This window comes from Chaetomium tenue, assembly GCF_020726465.1.
Source record: "Chaetomium tenue strain MPI-SDFR-AT-0079 chromosome Unknown F5144scaffold_1, whole genome shotgun sequence".
Lineage (NCBI taxonomy): Eukaryota > Fungi > Ascomycota > Sordariomycetes > Sordariales > Chaetomiaceae > Chaetomium > Chaetomium tenue.
The window spans coordinates 3,360,956-3,381,999 of NW_027117329.1; the positions used below are offsets into that span (position 1 = coordinate 3,360,956).

General features: G+C 54.3%; 7 protein-coding genes and 1 non-coding gene across 8 annotated transcripts; 3 read left to right on the forward strand and 5 right to left on the reverse strand.

Moving 5' to 3' along the window:
• F5144DRAFT_543411 (uncharacterized protein) lies at positions 1–984 on the reverse strand (the record flags this gene model as incomplete). The annotated part of the gene is made up of 3 exons (XM_066787245.1): positions 1–198; positions 250–563; positions 810–984. The coding sequence occupies 3 exons, from the start codon at positions 982–984 to the stop codon at positions 1–3; spliced, it is 687 nt and encodes a 228-aa protein (XP_066648633.1).
• A 1,034-nt stretch (positions 985–2,018) lies between these two features.
• Positions 2,019–2,443, forward strand: F5144DRAFT_597816 (uncharacterized protein; the record flags this gene model as incomplete). The annotated part of the gene is made up of 2 exons (XM_066790898.1): positions 2,019–2,223; positions 2,361–2,443. 2 exons carry the CDS (start codon positions 2,019–2,021, stop codon positions 2,441–2,443), a joined length of 288 nt encoding a protein of 95 aa, XP_066648634.1.
• Positions 2,444–2,778: 335 nt separating this feature from the next.
• On the forward strand, positions 2,779–4,081 carry F5144DRAFT_555955 (uncharacterized protein). The gene is made up of 3 exons (XM_066787946.1): positions 2,779–3,447; positions 3,509–3,686; positions 3,783–4,081. The coding sequence occupies exons 1-3, from the start codon at positions 3,171–3,173 to the stop codon at positions 3,871–3,873; spliced, it is 546 nt and encodes a 181-aa protein (XP_066648635.1). The 5' UTR covers positions 2,779–3,170; the 3' UTR covers positions 3,874–4,081.
• Positions 4,082–5,492: 1,411 nt separating this feature from the next.
• Positions 5,493–5,563, reverse strand: F5144DRAFT_t24. The gene has a single exon. It is a non-coding gene; the product is annotated as a tRNA-Gly (tRNA).
• A 276-nt stretch (positions 5,564–5,839) lies between these two features.
• F5144DRAFT_625400 (uncharacterized protein) lies at positions 5,840–7,665 on the reverse strand (the record flags this gene model as incomplete). The annotated part of the gene is made up of 1 exon (XM_066792223.1): positions 5,840–7,665. The coding sequence occupies one exon, from the start codon at positions 7,663–7,665 to the stop codon at positions 6,046–6,048; it is 1,620 nt and encodes a 539-aa protein (XP_066648636.1). The 3' UTR covers positions 5,840–6,045.
• Positions 7,666–8,257: 592 nt separating this feature from the next.
• F5144DRAFT_543414 (Cullin) lies at positions 8,258–10,915 on the reverse strand (the record flags this gene model as incomplete). The annotated part of the gene is made up of 3 exons (XM_066787246.1): positions 8,258–8,429; positions 8,502–10,801; positions 10,877–10,915. 3 exons carry the CDS (start codon positions 10,913–10,915, stop codon positions 8,258–8,260), a joined length of 2,511 nt encoding a protein of 836 aa, XP_066648637.1.
• Positions 10,916–11,420: 505 nt separating this feature from the next.
• Positions 11,421–12,648, forward strand: F5144DRAFT_555962 (DNL zinc finger-domain-containing protein). The gene has a single exon (XM_066787947.1). It carries the CDS (start codon positions 11,625–11,627, stop codon positions 12,357–12,359), a length of 735 nt encoding a protein of 244 aa, XP_066648638.1. The 5' UTR covers positions 11,421–11,624; the 3' UTR covers positions 12,360–12,648.
• F5144DRAFT_42137 (armadillo-type protein) lies at positions 12,555–20,743 on the reverse strand. Its single transcript, XM_066784918.1, has 2 exons — positions 19,304–20,743; positions 12,555–19,254 (listed from the first exon to the last, which is right to left on the reverse strand). Exons 1-2 carry the CDS (start codon positions 20,653–20,655, stop codon positions 12,750–12,752), a joined length of 7,857 nt encoding a protein of 2,618 aa, XP_066648639.1. The 5' UTR covers positions 20,656–20,743; the 3' UTR covers positions 12,555–12,749.
• Between the last annotated feature and the right edge of the window lie 301 nt (positions 20,744–21,044).

The following is a 21,044-nucleotide window of genomic DNA, read 5'->3' on the forward strand; positions in this document are numbered from 1 at the left end:
CTAGTGGCTATGATGTTTGGCCAGGAGTTGACTCGGCAGATCACTGAGACCAGCACTTGGTCGAGTCAGATGGTTGAGCAGTGGTGTGGTCTTCGCCTTCTTGTCCCCGTCCGTGGCAGCCTCTCTTAACGACCGGTACCCTAGCCGCCTCCTCAGACTTGACGAATGAGGGGCAGGTGATGGCGCTGGCCGCATGACCTGGATGACCGTAGAGTCTTCTGGGCGAGTTTCTATTTTGGGGAATCCTACGGTGACCTGATGCCGTCGTCGGCTTGGCAACATGTCCCGGTCGTCTGGCTTCTGCCCCTCGCCGCTGGCCGTCGGCTTTGGCTTGACCACGACCGGGGGCTGACTGCAAGATACGCTGTCCTGGCGCTCTACCGTTATCGCGCCAGGCGACTTCCGGTATGTGGCTTGGCTCCTCTCCTCTACCCTTGGCGCAGCTGCATGTTTCAGCGCCGTGTTCCGACGCAGAGCAGTGCCGGATGGGTTACCATTGGGAAATTCCTGGTGGGCGACCAACTGGTCAACAAGCCTTTTACCCAACCTCCTAGGTTCAGGACCTGATACAGCGTTTCCTCCTTTAGCATTTATGGAGCTGCAGTTTCTTTCGGCCTCCGAGTTCTCTACCGGATTGCTAAAAGCTGGCTGAAGTATGGATCCAACACTAAGCGGATGCTGATATGCTACGTAAAGTCTTGCAGTTTGCGGCAAGTTTGATCTCACTTCGTTTTTAGGTGGAGGACCGGTCGTGGGGGGCCGATATACCGAACGATACTCCCCCGATTCTTTGTTACTGTTATACAAACCTTCCCCTGGGTCTGGGAGAGAGCCAGTACTTGGAGTCGCTGTTTCTCTTTTGGGTTCGAAATACATGCGCGTGGCCGTTGGTACTCTTTTCATCCGGACAAGCCGGAAGGACGGCTCAATAGGCCGTTTTTTCCACAGGCCCCTGAGCCAACCGAAGGCTCGAGAGCCAAGCATTAAACCCCTCCCCCCCTTATGTGCCAACGAAGAAACATTAAGCATGTTGCCGTTTATAATTGCCTTGTTTCAATACATGGTAGGTAGTTCATCTTGTAACTCTATATAGGCGGGGAGGGACTTGTTACGGGTTGGCACGATGGAACTCGGGAGCTTTTAGGAGACTCAGGTTAATTATTAGGAGATTCAAATTAGGTATCTAATTAAGGTATACACAATGGTGTCTTGATATATCCATAACAAAGGGTTTTGAGCCCGAACGGTCTCTTTGTGCCATAATTTGATGTCCCAACCCACCCGAGATGTTCCTCGACCAGACGTGTTTCGCCCCCTCGTTTCCATTTTTATGAATCCCCTGATCTGCTGGCACAACTGCCTTATCTCTTGAACCTGTGGTTGCCCTCGTGTGGCGCTTTGGGAACGCCCCGGGCCACAAGAGCACCCGTTAGTTTGAGAGCACAACTTAGGTACTGTCGCATATCACTCTCCAAGAGTTGCCGTTCTTCTACAGTTGTGGGGGATTCGTGCTCAAAGACATCTTGTGACTGAACTTGGAATGGTATTTTCCCTCGCCGAGTCAGGGAAGGGAGTTTTTATTGGCTGCCAATGTTAGATAGTTTGCTGACTGCATAAATAATTTTGAAATAGAATGATTGGGGTTTCATGAGCCCTATTTCTGACCTGGTTGGCAATCGGCACGGTGAACACTGGGTCCAGGACGAGCAGAGGATTCAACACCTTGCATAACCAATGGTCATCATTAACTTCTCTTAGTACATTGACTACAACTGTGCATGACCAAGTAAGCAATGAGCCAAGACTCCCAAGATTTGAAAGTTCCAGTCGAGAAATAGTTCCTCGTTGGTCAAATCATCGGGCAAACAGCAACCTTGGCTAGCGGCCAACCCAGGACGAGATATTGTGATATAAACCGTCTTTCCGTTACTCAACCGTGAATAGAGAACAAGAACTTTTGATCATAAGCAAATAGCTCTAAACCCTTAACACAAGTTCCGACTTCTCTATCCTCTACAATGAAGTCCACCATCATTGCTACTACCCTCTTCGTCTCGCTCGCCCTGGCGGTCCCGGTAGTGGCCGATCAGGACGCAAACGCAACCGGGTTGGAGAAGCGCGCCTGCAAAAAGACCACCTGTTGCTGGGGTGGGATATGTGGCTACAAGGAATGCCTCAACGGTCTCTGTGACGCGTTTCCCGAGTCGCTGACCTGCCCGATTGGTAGGGACACCTCATGCTCAGAAATCAGGTTGATGCTGCTAAGTCAATGTGTCTGCACAGTTTGCAAGGACTCCTGTGGAGGATGCTAGATGGAGGTCGCCTGCTCGGAGGGCCAAGGCACTGGATCCTACATGTAGGCTATGTGTTAAGTTTGGAAAGTCTGGATATAAGTGCTGGAGCTGCCAACGGGAAGCGCTATGATCACCAGAAGTACAGCTAAAAGGAGAGTCCCAACAAATTGTCCGGTATCCAAGTGTTACTAGAGCCATCGTCCAAAGTGAAGCACCCACCTACCCTTTGTCACTGCAGTGCCATTGCAAGTTACCCAAGCCAAACAATCAATCAGATGACTCTTGCATGGTATTACATTTGAACCACATTGTCCCACGTTCTGGCCTTGTGGTGACCTTGTCCTCACATTGGCGTGTCGTGGTCGTGAAGTGAAGTGATTCTTTGTGATATGTTTCGTCACGCAACACCTCGTCCTCTTGACATATTTATCACAGATTTGACTCCTAAAAGGATAGCTGTGACATTGATCACAGCTAAACGCCGAGACTCTTGTTAGCTTAGGGTTAGCCCAAAGCCATCTCGCTGCAATTGTTTCAGTGGGTGAGCCCTAGGGGTGCGGCTTGTATCACAGAGGGCGGCTGCCATCACAAACTCCATGAAATCCCAATGGCGGCTTGATAACGAGGCTTGAATAGCCACAAGCCGCAGTGCACTGGCGTTATGCGGCCTCATCTTTATACGGGATTGGACTATATTAACTCGTTTCTTTTCCCAGTCCCCCAATTCTTTTCCTTTCTCCTCCAGCCCACAAAAGAGTTTCATCAAAAGCCCCAAGCCCTCCCAGCCTCGCTTTGCCCCCCCTCGCGAAGCATCACCCTTTGTCCCTCGCTGCTCTTCTTCTTTTTGTTTTTTTATAAAAAAAAACAATTGTCACCATGGTCCTCGACCGCGAGAGCCTCTGCCACCTCCTCGGGTTCAACAGCTGGACGGCGGTCCAAGGTTGGGTCCACGCGGTGGCTTCAGACTCCTACATGGAGTTGATGGAGGACTACCTTCGCCCTTTCGAGAACGCCGGCCAGAGGAACCCGCCCGGCAACAACTACATCAAGGACTTCTTCGTCGCCAATGCCGCCGATTTCGAGCATTGGATCAGCCTGCGCGTCTCAGAGCTCGAGCGCGGCGTCACCGGGCCCAGGCCCAACAAGGCACGTTGTAAGTATTAACAGTCGGCTTCCTTCCCACACTTTGCAGTTGGCTGACTTTGCCTTTACAGGGAGCACCAGACAGCACTACGAGTTGTTCATGGTGAATGCTTTGGCACAGGACCGCCTCTCCGCCCGCCAGAACCCCGACGATTCCGACCATCTCGCGACCAAGGGTTTTGCGGCCGTGCCGGCGATGCTCATCGCCAACATGTACGAGCTGACCGATGCCCTTTGCCACAACTATTGGTACGTGCCATCCTAATTGTTGCTGTCGGTCCCAACGGATTGCTCAAGTCTTTGAGTGAGATCGAACGCGTCACTAACACAAATTACTCATCTCAGGAAGCCCACAAGCGACGAGTGGGACTCCGACGACTCCGACGTCCCGTACGTCGACGAGGATGATCTTCCCTTCCAGGGCATGGTGGCGTGATTGCGGGCCTGGGACTGATCGACATCTACTTTGTGCGCTTGGAACTGGAAGCAGATAGTCACATGCACGAGCTGCTTGGGAGCCTTCGGGCGAGGGAGAGACCAACGCTTCAATGGCCCGGGATAGCCGGTCTCGAAGCATCGGGAGTGGCGAGGGAAGCGCGCCGGGGTTCCTTCTTTGAAATTGAAACCAGTTCCACATGAACGATTCCAGACGTAATTGTGACACGCGAGGGGACGCGTGTCACGGATATGCCAACAGGTGGAACCTCGGGGCGCGGGACGCCCCGAGCCAATCATTGAAGGAACCAATCGGAACAAGGGATAGAAACGCCGGGCTGCAGAATGCTAAGATGCTATGATGCTAAAACCGGGCATAGCACAATAGCAACATAGCACCCGTCAACCTGTTGCAAAGGTACGAGGATACCTAGGAATCGGGCATGTATATAGTCACTAGTCCTGGAGAGCTCTGAGAGTTCTCCAGTTAGCAATCACAACTACAGTTCGCTACAAGCTCGCAAGCCTACTGTTGAGACAAGTCTATTGTTGTGCACCCTTTGGCTGCACCGAACCTAAGCATCCTCGAGAGATTACCTTCACCGAAGCTGAACCCTAACAGGATAGGATCCTGGAGTAGGTTCGTCACAACGCGTCAGACGGGCGCGTCAAACATACGCGTCGTAAGGTGTGCTGAAACGGAAAAGGCGTCGCGATTAACTAGTGATCAGGTGGGTAGTTACCATAGGACAAGAGGTGATATGTGTATTAAGACCATAGTTCTCCTTGACTATCAGATCTACTTGGCTGTTTGAGATTTACTTGGATATGTGTTGAAATTGGCATCATCATTCCCTCGCTTTCTAGACCCGCCTTTACTGATTCTAACCATCTTGTTACAGCTTTGGTATTTCTCATCGGATAGTAAATTAGGAGGAGTGTACTTCCAAGACACACCGGCCAGGTTTGGGCCCTAGGTACTGCGCCGCACCCACAAAAGAGCCGCGTTTATTGATATTTAATGTTAATATCACTGCTTATTTCCACCGGGCTCTTCGCGTGTAGTTCGCGTCCCTCTCTCCACCATGAGCCCTAGCGCCCCGAACTGAATAGACGTCGGGCGGCAAGCCAATGAATAACAATGGGTGGATAGGTATTATTCTTAACCGAACTTTCTAGGCCTTGAATGGAAGTTTTCTTGGTACTTTTCTCGTACAATGGCAAAAGTCGGGCCAGACCGCCCCAGTTTTCCAAACGACGGAACCCAAAGGAGACTCCAGTCAACAACCACACGCGTTGTGGCCTGTTAGGATCGAGGTTCCCCCGTCTAAAACGCGCTACGTAGCGACGGCAATGTGGCATTGTAGATGTCGTAGACCAACAGGTCTTGCTTTGCTTTCTTCTATTACGTTTAAAACTCAAGACGTGATACTACTCCGGTGTCAACCAGACGGCAATGGCCCTCCAAGGATAATGGAGACTGCCTATAAACATTGATCTGGCCACATATCGTCGGTCTTTAGTCCAGGGAAATTAAGAAAAAGACAAATACCAAAACCTTGATCCCGAGACCAAAAGGACTTACTCTGCCTGATGTTGTGAGACAAGGGGCAAAAGTAATGCGTCAGCCGCGAATCGAACGCGGGGCCCATCGATGGCAACGATGGATTTTACCACTAAACCACTGACGCTACAAGTTGTGATACTATATTTAGAGTGGCAATGCTACTCAGAAAGGAGATACGCGCCAACTGGGTGGGGAACATACTGTTATCAATGTCAACAAGGACAGAGTGGATGGACTACCTAGCAAACCATGAATGAACCCCCCCTCACATGAAGTGAAACCTTGTTCGATTTATTAGACTGTTCCTAGCTTGTAATAAAGGTAAAATCAGTCACATGGTGGAGTGGGTTGAGCTCTGCGCAGTATCATGTTGTTTTGGGACAAATATTATTCAAGGACGGTGCTACTTATAACTTAGAGTATTACCTACAATGAATGATATTACAAATGTAAGCTACCTAGTGAGAGAAATTACAAATATATTTTATGTTATCATTCCTTCCGATGATGAAGGGAAGAGGCTGTATTGGGTCCATATCCGTCCTCAGCCTCTTCCGATGGACGTTCTATTTTTCATGAGTCATACCCAGCCGCCACCACACTCTCCTAATATCCCTTATCGCTGTCGGACCCGGTCTCTTCTGATTCCGACTCCAAATCCTCAAATGGGGTGCGGCAGATGGGACACCGAGGAGGGGGCGCGGCATCCTCATCCGCGAGGTTGTACAGCTCCCGCGCGAACTTGGTCAGACACGTCATGTTCATCCAGTGCTTGTTGCCACGAGAGTGGCAATGCCAGTTCTGCACGGGATTCTTCGCTAGGGCCGAGACGTGGTCGTCAAACTCCTCGAAACAGATGGAACACCGCGCGTCTCCGCTCTCCCTCAACGCCTGGAACTCGGCGTCGGTCGCTGTGACTATGTTGGCGTACACGCTGTCTACCCGGTCCCGGTCCTGCATCTGCCAAAGTGTGTACTTCATCTCTGTTTTCTTGTTGAAGCTGCTGCTGTCCGTCAGTGGGCCGAGCGTATCGCGCACCCACTCGGGGATATACAGTGGCCGCTGGCTGGCCACGGCGGCAAGGCGCTCGCACGCATCGTACCCGGTCAAGAGCTGCGGCTTGAAATCTTGCCAGTTGGGGTAGTAGCGAACGACTTTGGAGGCGAAGAGTGCGAGGATCTCTCGCGCCCGCCGGAGGGTGAGTCCCGAGTCGTGCGTGAGGATGAAGACGGCCCACGGCAACAGAGAGGCTCTACTCACGTAGCGTGCGTTACCCAGTGGCTCGAAATCCTCGTCAAGAACACGACGCTCGAAGAAATGAGCCATCAATCTGGCATCCCGCCCCAAAACCCACTCACGGTCAGCGAGCGCATCCCCCAGCGGGTGTTGGATCTCGAGCACGGGAAGCGCCTCCGGCGCGGACGGGCCTTTGTCAGCAATAGCATCAGCAACAGCAACCTTCGACATCTCCGCACAGTGGTTGATCACCTCCTCTTGTAGTTCATAGTTGGCCTCGTCCAGGCTGCCTTCCGTATCCATGAGCTGAAAATAAAGATTTCTCGCGGCCTGTCGCCGGAGGTGCAGCGCCCAGTTGCACAGCCACGGCTTCTGGGTGGACGGGCAAGGGCAGCCTTCGTGGGCTGGCTGATGGCAAATCTCTCTTCCTTCCTCGTCCAGGGTCCCCACGTCTGGGACTAACTTGCACAGAAAGCCGTGCCCGGGGTCGGCATGGCAGAGGAGTTCGTTCATGACATAGGTGTTCCGCTCCTGCCACACGGAGATATCGCTGTAATCGCCCATGGGCCCCAAGATGTCCTTCAAATAGCTCCGATTGGGCGAGTATATGTCGGCGAGGAGCCAGTAGGCCAGGTTGTGGGCGTAGACGTTCACGGCGTCGTCGTAGGGGACGAGGTGTGCGTTGTTGAAGTACTCGTAGCGGCGGTCGTCGCCGCGGCCGAGGATGTCGTGGTCGATGGCCCCGACGCAGCCTTCCTTAGGGGCTTCGTTCTCGCCCGTGCAGTCCGGGCAGGTCTGCCTGTACCATTCCTCCCGTGTCTCCAGCGTGCCCTCGTCCAGGCAAGGCCGTCGCGCTACGCCGCCCGGCCCCGGGAGGCTCCCCACCAAGTCCTCGATCAGGTATGTCGGGTTGCTGCACCTGGCAAGGTACTCGCGCGTGTGCTCGACCGTGGCCGAGCACTTGAAGTGTCGTATTAGCTTGATACACATGCTTGGCAGGATCGACTCGTTTTCCGTTGTTGGTTTGCGAGATCGCCGGCGATGTGAAAGTCACATGGCGAGCTGGATTTCCTCAGCTCGAGTTTATTAAATAACCATGCCGAGAGTTATCACGCCGAGAGTTGTCTGCACTTGACTTGAACAGTTTCCTTTTGTTTTCTTTTGAACATCTCACCTCTCCCAACCATTCGTTCAAAGCCAGTTCCCAAACAAGGCACAGGCCGGTAGATATAAGCTGGTATGCATGTTCTGGATATAACACTCAAGTGCTGCTATCCCCAGTCGTTGTTATGATGCGACTGGACTTCTAAAGCAACCTCCAAAACACCACCTGCTCCGTCATGCCCCGACCCCATTGATGCACTCTTGACTCCAACAATACCCCAGCCCTGCCCAAAAGCCTGCGCCTAAATCGTCTCCCATGCATTCATTGTGTGTCATAACAGCATCCCAATGCCATTCCGTAGACACCATAGGTTATAACGACAGGCATATGCTACAGTAAGATCCCTAGAACACCCAATGGGCCGGGCCCTGTTGGCTGTTTTCAGCAAGACCCAAGCCAAACCAAGTATTACCCGCCTCACGCCAAGTACCGGTACGCGGCAACATCTCCATCGATCCGTTCGAGGTACTCCCTCGTCAGTAGATCTTCGATCCGCTTTTTGATCATCGAGATCTCAGGCTTGAACCGTCCCGCCAATTGGCTGATGACCTCGGTGGTGAGCTGCGTGTGTGAAAACTCTTTGCGTTGCCTATAGGGTACACATGTGTTAGCGCTCCTGGAAAGACGAAATAGGAAACAGTGGGGACGGGGGGAAACTGACTTCATGATGCGCACAATCGCGGCATCTACGACGTGCGCTCTGGTCTGGTCATTCTTCCGCTCCGTCTCTTTTCGCTGGTCGTTATCCTCTACCTTCGATGTGCTGCTGATGACGGGTGCCTTTATCTTGATCGTCTTGCTGACGAACTGGGCGTTGAATGCGAACTTGTCCGTCGTCTTGACGTTCTTGGACATGGGCTCCTTGATAAGCACCCTCGATCTGGGCGGGATAGAGAGCGAGCCTAGCGTGCGTATGAGGTCTTGCGTGGGGATGTTCGTTTTCGTCTGGATGTCCTCGAAAGATAGGCTGTCGTCGCCTATGTCGTTGAAAAGGTCAAGTACGACCATACCGTAGGTCGAGACGGTAAGCTCGTAGCGACGGTCCTTACTGAGCGGGCCGCTGGTCTTCCCAGGGACTTTGGGGAACACGCATTTGATGTCGGCAGTGCCGGCCGATGCGATCCATGTGAGCACTCGGCCGTTGCGGTCTTTGAGATAGTAATGGGAAAAGCTCTCCTGGAGGCGCTCGATGGCCGGCGGGAAGATGCAGTCTCCTCTGACGCCGTCTTCCTGGGCACCACCGCGGCCCATGACCTCTGGCGGCCAGTTGTTCGTTGTGAGCACGTGGATTCCGAGGTCCGTCTTTTTGGTATCAGCGTCGCCAACGGTGCGGGCGTGGTCGCGGTAGTTTTCCAACAGGTCCTTTGACAACTCCATGTCCTTGAACATGCCCTCAAACTTCAGAGTAAAGTGATTGCCCAACTCGCCCCTCATCCTGCGGACGAGTTCCTTCTCGATATGCATCTCGGATCTGTTGTGGAGCAGCCTCCGTGCAAGGTGCTTCTGGTGATACCGCTCGAATAGGTCGCGATCTGCCAAGTACCGGATAAGAACGATCGCCTTTTCCAGGACAGTCTCTATATTCTCGCCCGCCTTGCCTTTCAGACCGCGCTTGAGACTGTCGTCGATAAAAAGGGACACAAATTCCGAACTCCTGGTGAACATGTTGATAAACTCGGAAAAGCTCTTGGTTACGGCGGACTGAAGGACAAGATCCTCGTCGAAGCAGACTTTTGAGAGGTTGTCAAACTTGTCTTTGAGCCGCAAGACATCGTCGACCCACCTGATTGCCGCTGCCGTTTGCTGAGCCGAAGCACTCAGGGGCTGTCCTTTCGTCTTCTCCTCGCCCTCGGCTGCATCCTCCGCCTCAGCACCGGGCACAGCGACAGAGAAGTCCGTGTTTTTAAGTGATTGTTCAATTTCGAGGCCCAGCTCCATGACCCGGCTCTGAAGGATCGCCTTCAACGCGCTCTTGGTCTTGTCGACCCTGCAGATGAGCTGGTAGAGGATGGAAAGATCCTCGTGGTGGTCGTTGTCAATCATGACCTTCATACCGCTTCCCTCCATAGCAAGGAAATCATTCAGTTTCGCGACAATGAGCTCTTGCTCCACCACCGAGGCAATCTTGTCCGTCGTGAGAATAGAGAGCGACGTGTCGCAGCGATCTTGCTCTTCACGAAGCCGGCGTTGGGTGTGACGAAGCCACGAGCTGGCGTCGCCCTCGCGGAGGAGCTTCTCGCACTCGTTCTTGTAGAACCTCTCACTTGCGTTGAGAAACCGGGGCTCGAAAACGGTCAAGTAGAGCTTCGCATTTTCCAGCTCCTCGTCCGTCTCATACAAAGTCTCCAGCATGGATGTGATTTGCCGAAGGAGATTCCGATCGATGATGTCACCGTCTCTTTCCATATTGACCAAATCCAACACAACAGCGTTCAGAATGTCGAAGATCATAAACGGTTGGTCTAGCTGCTCTGAAGCTTCTCCCATGCTGTTGCGCAGAATGTGGTCCCTGAAGAGCCCTATCGTCGCTGCGAAGATTGAAGGCCGCCTGGACTCAGAGACATAGGTCCGCTCAAGGTACATAAGAATGTCAGCGACCATGTTCATGGACGTATTATGATCCTCCCATGTGTCGCGTATCCCCCTCAGAAACCGTTCGCCCGTTTGCCGTCGTTCGTGTGCGCTCGACCCCGGCATCTGTAGCAGAGCAATGCTGATTAGGTTTCCCGACACGAGCTCGGCGATCGGTGGTAGAACATGGTATCGAAACCATTGTTCTTCGAATGTCTTGACGCTATTGTAAAGAAGCTCGCCCTTCTTCCTCAGGACGATCTTGTACGAGGCTCGATATAAATTCTCGAAGGAGAGTTGGGTCGCGTTCTTATTGTGAATGTCCGTGAGAGCCTCTTTCAGAATCTCTAAGCACTGCGTATACTCCTCGTTGTCCTTGTTCATAATCGGCTGCGACAGTCAGGATGGGTGCTTGGCACGGGGCGGCGGGGAACAGAACGCAGGGGGGGTTTCAGGGAGACATACCCTTCGGATCGGCCGGATCCTATTGGGTCTGGAAGCCATCGTAGCAAATTCTGTGCTTGGTCGGCTTGGAATCGATGAGGGGGGGAAACGTCGGGTTGAAATGGCTGCGTTGGGGAATCAGGGGCTTGGGTGCGGGCGGGCTGCAACGGGAGTTGCTAGGCCAAGAATTGATGAGGGTGGGATCGGGAGTCGATATTTGGAGGGGGGCCTGCGCTTGCCGGCCGATATTTCTACACAACCGCCTCCCATAGCCCGCACGGCTGTTTTAAGGGAGGTGGCAGGTAAAGAGCTGGAGAATCGACCAAATGTGGGACGACGAAGTGGCTCGGCACAATTGGTTAGGACTGCGTCAAAGGAGGGAGTACCGAGTCAGCATCTTTGTTCTGCTGTTTGCTGGATTGTGGAATTTTAGTGCCGGGAACAGTAAGGAAAACAGGGGCGAAATCGGGCTAAAGCCGTTGCACAGCACCAACAGTGTCTCGAGTCGAGTCTCGACGCGCACAGAACCGTGGAAACTGATGCCTGGGAACCACTGCTTGTGCATCACCACTTGATTGCCCCTCCTACCACAAAGGTGTCAAGGTCTTGGCACAGTGAGCTTTCTTATCGATAACAACTTTTTTGGGAGCCGGCGGCGAGTGCCGAGTCTTGTTGACGTCTACCGTAGTTTTACCTGCTCGACCTGCGAGTTGATTTTCACAATTTGCCCCCTTTCGCTCGTGACCCCTAATCAACGAACCATCTAGCCATGGCCTCGAAGCGCTCTCTTTCGTTTATACCAACCATTACCAGGTTGGTCTCACCAGCCCCCGCCCGAACCTCGACAAGCCTCTCCCTCCTCTGTTCGAGACGACACCTTCCCGTATCCGTCGCATCAACGACAACCCGTCTCGCTCATAGCATTCCCCGTCCACGAAATGGCTCTCCATTCGACAGGCAACAACATCAACAGCAACAACCAACCACATCCCCCCCCTCCCCCTCAGAATCATCCCCGGCGGCCCCCGCCACAGCCACAGCCACCTCGCCACCCCAGTCACAACCGGCCTCAACCCAGCCCCAACAACAAGAACAACAACCACCCCAAACCTCCAACATCCGCCAGCAGCCCCACTACGAGCTAACCTTCACCTGCCGGCCCTGCGACACGCGATCACGGCACCGCGTGTCCAAGCAGGGGTACCACCACGGGTCGGTGCTGATCGCGTGCCCGAGCTGCAAGAACCGGCACGTCATCAGCGACCACCTGCGCATCTTTGGCGACACGGCCATGACGGTGGAGGACCTCCTGCGCGAGAAGGGCGAGCTGGTCAAGAAGGGCACGCTGGGCGAGGAAGGGGATCTCGAGTTTTGGGATGATGGGACGAGTAGTGTGAGGGAGCCGTGGGTGGAGAAGGAGAAGGGGGAGGGGGAGGGGGAGGATTTCGTGCCGGGGTCGACTTTTAAGAGCGTGAAGCCGGGGGATAGGAAGAAGGAGGAATAATCGGGTGCGGCTTGGCAGGGATGTCTGGGTGTGAGGGGGAGGCGCCCAGACGGGCCGTTACTGAGTACGGCACCCAACGGCGAAGAGCTATCCTCGTCCACTGAGGGGAACGCCACCAACATTGGGCGCGCCCGATGTGGTTACAATGGCAATGCAATGTCGAGATGGTGGGGCTACAGGGGGCATGGACGGATAAGAGGATGATGTATGATGATGATAAAAAAGGAGGCGGAGCGTGTACGATGCGGATAGATCTGACGACGGCGTTGGCATACCCGAGAACACCAAATCTCATGTAACACTATCTTGTAAAACTCCAAACTAGAAATAGACCACCACCCAAACAGTTATTTTGGAAACAGCAGAGCCGACCCATCACCAAGCCCCCATCTACTGGAAAGTCTGCCTATGATCCCTCTGCTCCTGCCCCCTAACCTTCCTCTTCTCCTTCTTCTTCTCAAACTTCTTGCGCTTCTCCCGCCCGTGCTTCTCCGGCGCCGTCAGCGCCCCAATCTTGCGCTTGCTCGACCGCTGCTGCCGCCTCTCGCGGATGTGCTCGCCCAGCGCCACCAGCGCCTTGGTGTACTCGGCGTTGCCCAGTCGCCGCTGTAGCGTCTCCATGATAGCCTGCGCCTTGGACTTGAGGGTCTCGAAGCGCGTCTTGAACACCTCGTTGAGTGAGAACGGCTGGCGGATCGACGGGTCTGTCAGGTTGCGCAGCGGCCGGAGGATGGTCTTGACCGAAGCCAGCAGGGTGTCGGTCGGCGTCTTGACGGCGAAGGCTTCGATGAGCTCCATGGCTGCGAGCTTGCTGACGAGCATCTCGGCCCTAGGTTGGCGCTCTTTGCGGATGATCGAGGAGAGCTTCCAGAAGAGGTACTTCATGTCGGCGTGTTGTGCGGACTCCTTGGCATCGTTGTCTTCGTCTTCGTCTTCGTCTTCTTCGTCGCCCTCGCCTTCGTCCTCTTCTGATTGGAGGAAGCCGCCTAGGAATAGGATTATCTGGACGGCTTCTTGGGCAAGTGCCTCGTCGACTTCCGGTGCGGAGAGGATGCCGAGCGATAGCCTGACCAAGTCGTTGACATGGTCATCGGCAAGCTTCAAACCATGTGACCCTGTTAGCGGCAGCTTCTGGCCCTTTCCGGCATTCCGCGCGAAATCAGCCAGGTACATGCTGAGCAGCTTGGTGGAGCTAATTTTGACGGTGGTATGCGAGTGGGCTAGGCATGCCTGGACCTCGGACCACAACTCATCCGACTCTGGCGCCAGAACCTTATGTGGGTGCTTCTGGACAAGCGTCTGAACCGTTGCCAAAGCAATGTTGGCCAGCTCCCAGTCAGCCTCGAGCGCTTCCTCGTCACCCAACACTTCGACTAGCTTGCCGGTAACAAGCATGACGTCCTTGTTATCGTTGGGGCTCGGCTCCCGGCCCTCAAAGAAGAGCCCAAATGCATGCAGAGCCAGCTTCAACACCGCTGGATTCCCATTCTGCACCACCCACGACCGCAAAAGCGTCAAGAACTTGGACAGCCGCTCCTTGTCCGACACCCGGAAGACTTCCTTGATCAGCTCGCCCGCCGCCAGCCTGCATTTCTCACTATCGTCGTTCGCAAGAACGAACACCAAGGGGATGAAGCACGTTGCCGCCACCTCCTGGGTGAACTCGTCCGCCGACTTCTTCAGCAGCAGATTGATAACCTCCATCACCGATAGCCTACCGCCCTCGCGCTCGTATTTAAGGTTGGCTACAATGAACTTGAGCTGCTTCTCCCACCGGTTCCGCTTCTGTGGGTACTCGCGCAGGAACTGGAAGAAGGCACCGCGAGCCAAGTCCCGTGTGTCCTTATCGTCGTTGGTGATCATGATGGTGCCGACGTGGTCGAGTGTGTCGTACACCGACGCCGTCTCAAGTTTGCGATCGAGGACGCACCGAAGGAAGCTGAATGTGACGTGTCGGTACATGGGTTCTGTCAGGTCGTCCTTAAGCTTGGTGAGAAGCATGTCCAACGCGGCGTCCTTCATGGGGATCTCGCGGCGGTCCCGGAGGACGACGGAGATGAGCTTGAGTGCTGACTGGGCCAGGTCGGATGTGGTGGTCGGGGACATGGAGATGGCTTTAATCGCTTCCTTGTGGGCGACCTTGTACAGGTTGCTAGAATCGCCGTTCTTGAAAGGTACTTTTACCAGGACGTTGAGAAGCTTGAAGGATGCAATCTTGACTTCCTCTTCTGCTGACAACACTGCATCGCCTAGGATAGGCAGGAACCCGGCGACGTTCCCAGGCGTGCGGAGGCTGTCGTGCTTCTTGAAGACGGCCCGGAGGATATCGATCGCAAATCTAATGAGTTTATAGGTGCGCTTGCTGGTAACGCCCCCGTCGCTCTTCTTGGCGGCTCTCTGAACGAGGTATCTCTTGAGCCGAGGGTCAATTTTTGGCTCAGCATCTGGCTTCTGGCTCTTGTACACTTCTTGAACAACCTCGTAGCAGAACACAAGGATCTGCTGTGATGCGGCCGCCGGATTCTCCAGGAGACCCTTCGTGATGCGAGTAAGTAGTTCATCGATCTTCCGGGTGGTGCGTACGTCGAGCTTCTCCATGAGAAGGGATTGCAGCGGGAAGGTGAGGTCGCCAAGACGTGTGATGGAGGCAGTCTTCGCAATCAACTCCATAGAGTCCTGGCTTTTGCTACTCTTCACTTCCTTCATCTTGCTCACGTATTCTGTAGCATCCTTCTCCTGGCCTGCGACCCCAAAGATATCATCCATGATGACGGACATGATGGAGGGTAGGCAATAATCGAGATCGCCTTGTTTGTACGTTGGAATGACGACCAACAGGATGGAATGCAGCGTGTAAGAGAGGACGTGCAGCTGGTGGCCCCTCACTAGAGCACCCCTCAGCTCCTTCAGGATGAACTCGAGCTTGTCGGGGCCAAGAATACCGGAAATCTTGGCAAGGGTATCACGAGCCATGTCCCGAGACTCCGGCGCCTTGCTCCGGAGAATGTGGGAGATGTCTGTGAGCACGCTTGGGAGCTTCTCATTGAGGCGCTCCTCCGGAAGAAGGATAAGGAGCTTGGCAATAATCACTCCCACCGGGACTCTGGCGCTGACGGTGGTCTCATCCTTCTCGTGAATGTATTTGAGCAAAGTGGGCAGGAAGTTGTTGATGATCTCCAGGCCGAGTTTCTCCTGGTTCGGAAGTGTAGTAGCGAGCCGACGACGCCCCGCGTCAGCCATACCCCCGTCGACATCCATGGCATCGCCCGGCCTTTGGGAGGCGGCCGTGCACAAGGCGTCCACTTCTTTCTCTAGAAGGCGAATAACGCGCTTTTTCCAGTCTGGCTTGGTCTCGACGTATGACACAAATCTCCGAAAGATGGCCCGGTATTGCTGCCACTCGAGAGATGCGGTTAAGGCTGCAATGTTGTTTGTCGCCTGTGCGCTCAAGCCTTGGTCATCGCCGCCCTCAGGACGATCAAAAATGAAGTGCTCGAAGAGGGGGATAAAGAACTGGCTGATATGTTTGCTGCGCAGCTCGCTCTTGTCGTTCGCCGCCTCGAGCAACCGCAGGGCCTGGAGCTGACGGGACACTGCCGGGCTCAAGACATGGAAGAAGAAAGCTTGGTCCGAGTCATCGGACACGGGCACCAAGGGGACAAGATCAGCAACCGGCTCCCACTTCGGCAGGTGAGCAACGAGGAACCCGAACAGGCGCAGGATCTCGCGGCGCACAGTCTCCGAGGATTCTCTTGCCCCTGAGTAAATTGCCGGCAAGATGATGTCTGACAGAATCTCGACAAAGGCAGCCTGCTGCGGGCTCGTCCAAGCCTCTTCAGCTGCCGAGATGAACTTGCAGAGGCCGTCGGCGGCGTTGGAAGAAAGCACACCGAACTCCTCATCCTGTTGAATGTAGTAGAGAAGGTTGTGAATGAGGGGCTTCCACTGATCAATTGTGAACGGTGTATCGCGGTCCTTGGTGATTGAGGTGAAGGCTGACAGCCGGGTGTTGTAGTCCGGTCGATCCAAACGCCGGACGACGTAAGAGTTGAGATCGCGGCAAATCCCGGCCACCTCCTGCGCCCATGTCTCTCGTGCGGCAAAGACCTCGAGAACTTCAGCAAGCATTTGCCTATTTTGCTGATCTTTGAAGAATCCAAACAACGAAGCGATGGTGCCGTAAACCTTGCCCTTCAACTCCGCATTACTCTGAAGGTCTTCGAGCACAATAAATTGCTTCAGAATCAACAGGATCGACCCCTTGATTTTGGGGTTGACTTTGCGTAGTGGTTGGTTGAGCAGGAATGTGGCAATCTCAACCATGTCTTGGACACTGGTCGATGTCTCTACGATAGGTGCAATGAGCACGACCGTATCGACTGCGGTTCCCAACAAATCCCGGCCAATATCGGGTTGGTCGCGTAGCAGACCGCCGATCTCCTTGAGCATAAGATCGATGTTCGGGACCAAGAGCTCAGACTTGATACGATCATTGAACTCGGACTCGGTGGCGGGAGTCTGGGCAAGGTTGATGAGGCTCTTGAGAATTTCAAGCGCAAACACCTTGACTTCATCCTTGGCTTTCTCGATCCCAAGAGTTTCGACAATCTTGGGCAGGACTCTCTTATCGACGGAGAGAAACAACGCGGTCTTGGAGAGGGTGGCCCAGGTGCTGAGGAGCTTCCAGGTAGCAGAGACACCCTGCGTCGTCTCGGCTGGGAGTTTATCAATCCGGGGACTGATGACCTCCTTCACCATCACATCCTGATACCGGACCCAGTCGAATTCCGGCGCGTTTTGGAACAGCTTGGACAGAGACTTGAGCGCTGTTGTCCGCACGACCCTGAACAAAGAAGCATTTTGGGTCTGGTCGTCGGATTCCTCAGCATCCTGCTCCTCCGAGCTAGAGCCAAGTTGCCGGCAGGAAAAGAAGAGACAGTAGAGAACAGCGTTGACAAGAGGCTCCATGTACGACGACACACTTGTCCCAAGCTCGTTAATAATGGACTCGATCATGTTGAGAAGGCCGACTTGCTTCCGGACTGGAAGAGCCTCGTGAGCCAACACACTTTCGCGGAGCCCATTAGCATCGACCACCTGAATGCTGCGAAGCTCGCCAAGGGCAATATCAAGAAAACTACCCATGTCATCGACGTTGAGCTGCCGGATGACGGCGAGGCGTGTTGCGTGAAGACCATGCCGGCCACTCGCCACACCCTTTTTCGAGATAGTTCGGCCGTACAAAAGGTGGAGAAGGACTGGCATGACCTCCGGACGGTGCTCGGGCCGGATTTGGTTGTCACCCTGGAAGAGAACGGTGAGCTCGTTCTTGAACCTCGCCTCGTCGAGGAGGTATTCGAGGTGCTCTTGGTACGGCTTAATCGAGTCATTCTTCCAAGCCAAAATCGACTTGAGAGCCAATTTTTGAAGCTCGATATCACCATTTGCCAGTAGCTTCAATAGAGCCCGGAACACCTTTTGGCTCTCGTAAAGGACTCGGGGGTTATTGAACTGTGCAAATACCCCAACGAGAGCCTTCCGGTCGGGGAGAGACCAGCTGCTTTCTGGCGATTCTTCGGCGTCGCTTTCAGCCTCTTCCGACTGCGTCTCACCCTCGTCGGTGAACGAAAATAGATACGGCACTAGCTTTCTGGACCGCTTCTCGGCCAAGACAGGCAAGGCAGTGAACGCTTTGAGTGCCTTTCCACGTGCTCTTTCGGTGGGCGACTCGACAATCTTCTGGCCCTCTTCAAAAGCGCTCAGCATGTCTTGAGAGGGGTCGTCCATGACGCTTCCCGTGCCGTTAGCACTTTCATTGAGCGCCATCATATTCAGACAGTCAAAATTTGTCAGGGCCTTGTGGTTGTCCTCGGCCGGCGGCTTGTAGGGCCCGGTCCATTGCGGGGCTGGTACTGCTAACCATTCGAAGGCGATCTCGGCCAAGACCTCCTCCCCTTGTTTTCTCTCTGCCATCTTCTTCATTGCCTCGACAGCATCATCCCAAACCGGCGACAGGGGTACTGTTGTCATGCCGAACAAGTATGCCGGAATGGCTCGCATCAGCCAGGATTCCTGGTCAATGTGGGAATACACCTGGCTGAGTTTGCGGAGATGGACTGCGATAGTCCGGACACTCTGGAGGTTCAGGGGCAATTCTTCCACCTGGATCATGGTAGCCAGAGCAGAATTGGAGTCAGGGGTGAACTCCAAAATTTCGAGGATCTTGAGGGACGCGAGTCGGAGTTCGTGGGACGGAGTAGAGAGGTTGTCGATCAGACACCTGAGCAAAGGGTCTTCTTCCTCCTGCTGGCTGTCGCTATTGCTGTCACCATTGCCGGTTACGGGAGACCGTTGGATTTTCCCGCTAACTTCGCGTTCGTAATCCAACAGAGCTTCGAGGAAAGCCGGGGAACGGCAGAATCGTGGCGCGGCGGCCCTCAGCAATGGCGCCAGGCTTAGATCAACGGAGCCGGCAGCAGCACACATCCGGAGATAGGCGCGAAAGCCATCGCTGAGGATGAAATGTGCCTCGTCGGTAGGTAGTGACGAAGATGGTCGGAGAGCAAGCTTCAGCTTCTTGAGCAAAACCTCGGCTATCCTGGCATTCGTGGAAGGGTGTACTGAGGTCGCCTCCAAGACACGCAAGCGTGCCGAGTATTTCGGTAAGCACTTGTCTCTCCAGGTTTCTGGGTCCTTGCCGAACCCGCCGCTCTCCGGGAAAGGGGTGTCCCCGAGCCTGACAAACTTGCTAACAATCTGGTCCTGCCAAGATTGTGGGAGCTGGAAGGTCTCTTTCTCTCCAGGGGTCGGGAGTCCGCCAGCTTCCACCATACGCGGCAATAGTACACAGAGTACGTCTTCGTTTGCGCACAGGGACCAATGCGCAACAATGAACCTAGTCAGGTTAGCATGAGGCTTGGGTAGACGGAATCCAAAGAACCCACTTTTGAAAGTCCTTCATGAATAAACCACGGAATCTCTCTGAGTTGAGGTCGGCCAAATATGAACAAAAGAGAATATACCAACGCATTAGAGGTTCCTTGGTCATAATCCCGTTAAAGGTGGATAAGGCAGGGAGAAGCGCATCGATAGGGGCCCGACCCCATACAACCGCGGGGTTGACAATAATTCTCTGCCATACTTGAGATGTATCCATGGCTTCAATCTGCTCCTTCTGGGCGGCGAAAGACCCGAGCAACTGGCCGAGTGTCTTCACAAGGGTTGCCCAATCGTGGACGCGGGTACCCTTCCGCACACCGACCATGGTCCCCAAAACCTGAATGAACAACGCCGCGCGTCGCCCATCTGATGCCTCCTCAACGATCCTCGTTTCGATGCCCCTGAAGGTATCCATATTGGTATGGTGGATGATGCTGGTGAGCACGCCACAGCAGACTCCCGTCCAAACAGCCTGCTCAGGCAACCCCAGTTCCTTCTCGGGCACGTGCCGTTGAAGAGCGGCAAATATTTCGGGTCCTGTTGAATGGACGCCATCGCCCACCCCCTTGATTGCCTCGGCGAACATGGTCATGATGCCCTGGCTGTACAGCTCAAACTGCTTTTGCCCAACCATACCCTCGAGATCCTCCCTTGCGTGTTCTACCAGCAGAGGCAACGCCTTGTCCTTGTGGCCGGGGGCCGACGCCTTCTTGACGAGGAAACTCATGGCCTCGGCAGCGAACCGCGCGATGTGGCCAGGGTTCCTCGCCTTACCCATGAGGGGAGCCACGGCATCATATGTCGGTCTGAGATCGGGGACAAGTAACCTCGATAGGTATTTGAAAAGGAAGGCCAGGGCGGCAAAGGTCCACTCAATAACCTCGACGTCGTGGATTTTGCTGGCCAAGTTGACGATCAGGGTGAGAGCGCGCGGGTAGTGCTTCTCGAATCGAACGCCGAGATCGTGGGCAAATGCGGTTACCAAGTCCAGCAGCGGTTCGAGAGATTCTTTCTCGTGTTTCGCGATGTACTCAGCGAGCAGGTCCATGATGCGGTCTTCATGGTAGAGGATTTGAGCAAGCGATTCGGTGAGCGGGTTGACCTGCCGCTTGAAAGCTATGTACGGCCGGGAGATGTTGAGCTCGGCCCATTTGTCCAAGCCATTGCGCAGGTATGAGGTCGTCGCATCGAGGTCTTCGGCGTCGAGGTCGTGGCGGCGGACTTTGCGGAGGGGATCGAGGGAATGGAGTTTCGAGATTTTGGTGCTGAACGACTCCCATCGGTGGTTCTTTTGGTGGGGGGTCTTTTTCACCCCCCTCGAGGTCTTGACAATACGGCCGGACGTAGTAGAAGGCATTGTGGCGGTGTCCGAAATGCCGTTGTAAACCCTTCCCCTGCGACAGCGACGCGCAGTTGAAGGTCCAACAGCCAACCCTCGATTGCTTCGACCTCTAATTTTTTTTGGCCGGGCGAGCGCCAGCCGAGCCCAGATAAGGCCGATAAGCCAGGGTGGGGTTTCCGCCAAGACACCGTTTAATGCATAACATCCATAAACGGGCGGAAACTACGATGCACAGTTGATTTCTAGCTTGCCTCGCACTGTAACTCTCATCCATCCGATGTATGTTATAGCAAGAACGAATGACGAAGAAATTGAGCCTCCGCACCTTCCCAGAGATCGGACTAGCAGCCTGTACAGAGGGAATGACACACTGTTCCAATAAAACCAAACTCGTAGGCAAAATG

Excerpts from the sequence above, each read along its gene's own strand:
- F5144DRAFT_555955 (XM_066787946.1), top strand. The coding sequence starts at position 3,171 with ATGGTCCTCGACCGCGAGAGCCTCTGCCACCTCCTCGGGTTCAACAGC. Across the intron at positions 3,448-3,508 it reads CAGGCCCAACAAGGCACGTT|GGAGCACCAGACAGCACTAC; the intron begins GTAAGTATTAAC and ends TTGCCTTTACAG. Across the intron at positions 3,687-3,782 it reads GCCCTTTGCCACAACTATTG|GAAGCCCACAAGCGACGAGT; the intron begins GTACGTGCCATC and ends TACTCATCTCAG.
- F5144DRAFT_555962 (XM_066787947.1), top strand. The coding sequence starts at position 11,625 with ATGGCCTCGAAGCGCTCTCTTTCGTTTATACCAACCATTACCAGGTTG.
- F5144DRAFT_42137 (XM_066784918.1), bottom strand. The coding sequence starts at position 20,655 with ATGCCTTCTACTACGTCCGGCCGTATTGTCAAGACCTCGAGGGGGGTG. Across the intron at positions 19,255-19,303 it reads TTCATGAAGGACTTTCAAAA|GTTCATTGTTGCGCATTGGT; the intron begins GTGGGTTCTTTG and ends TAACCTGACTAG.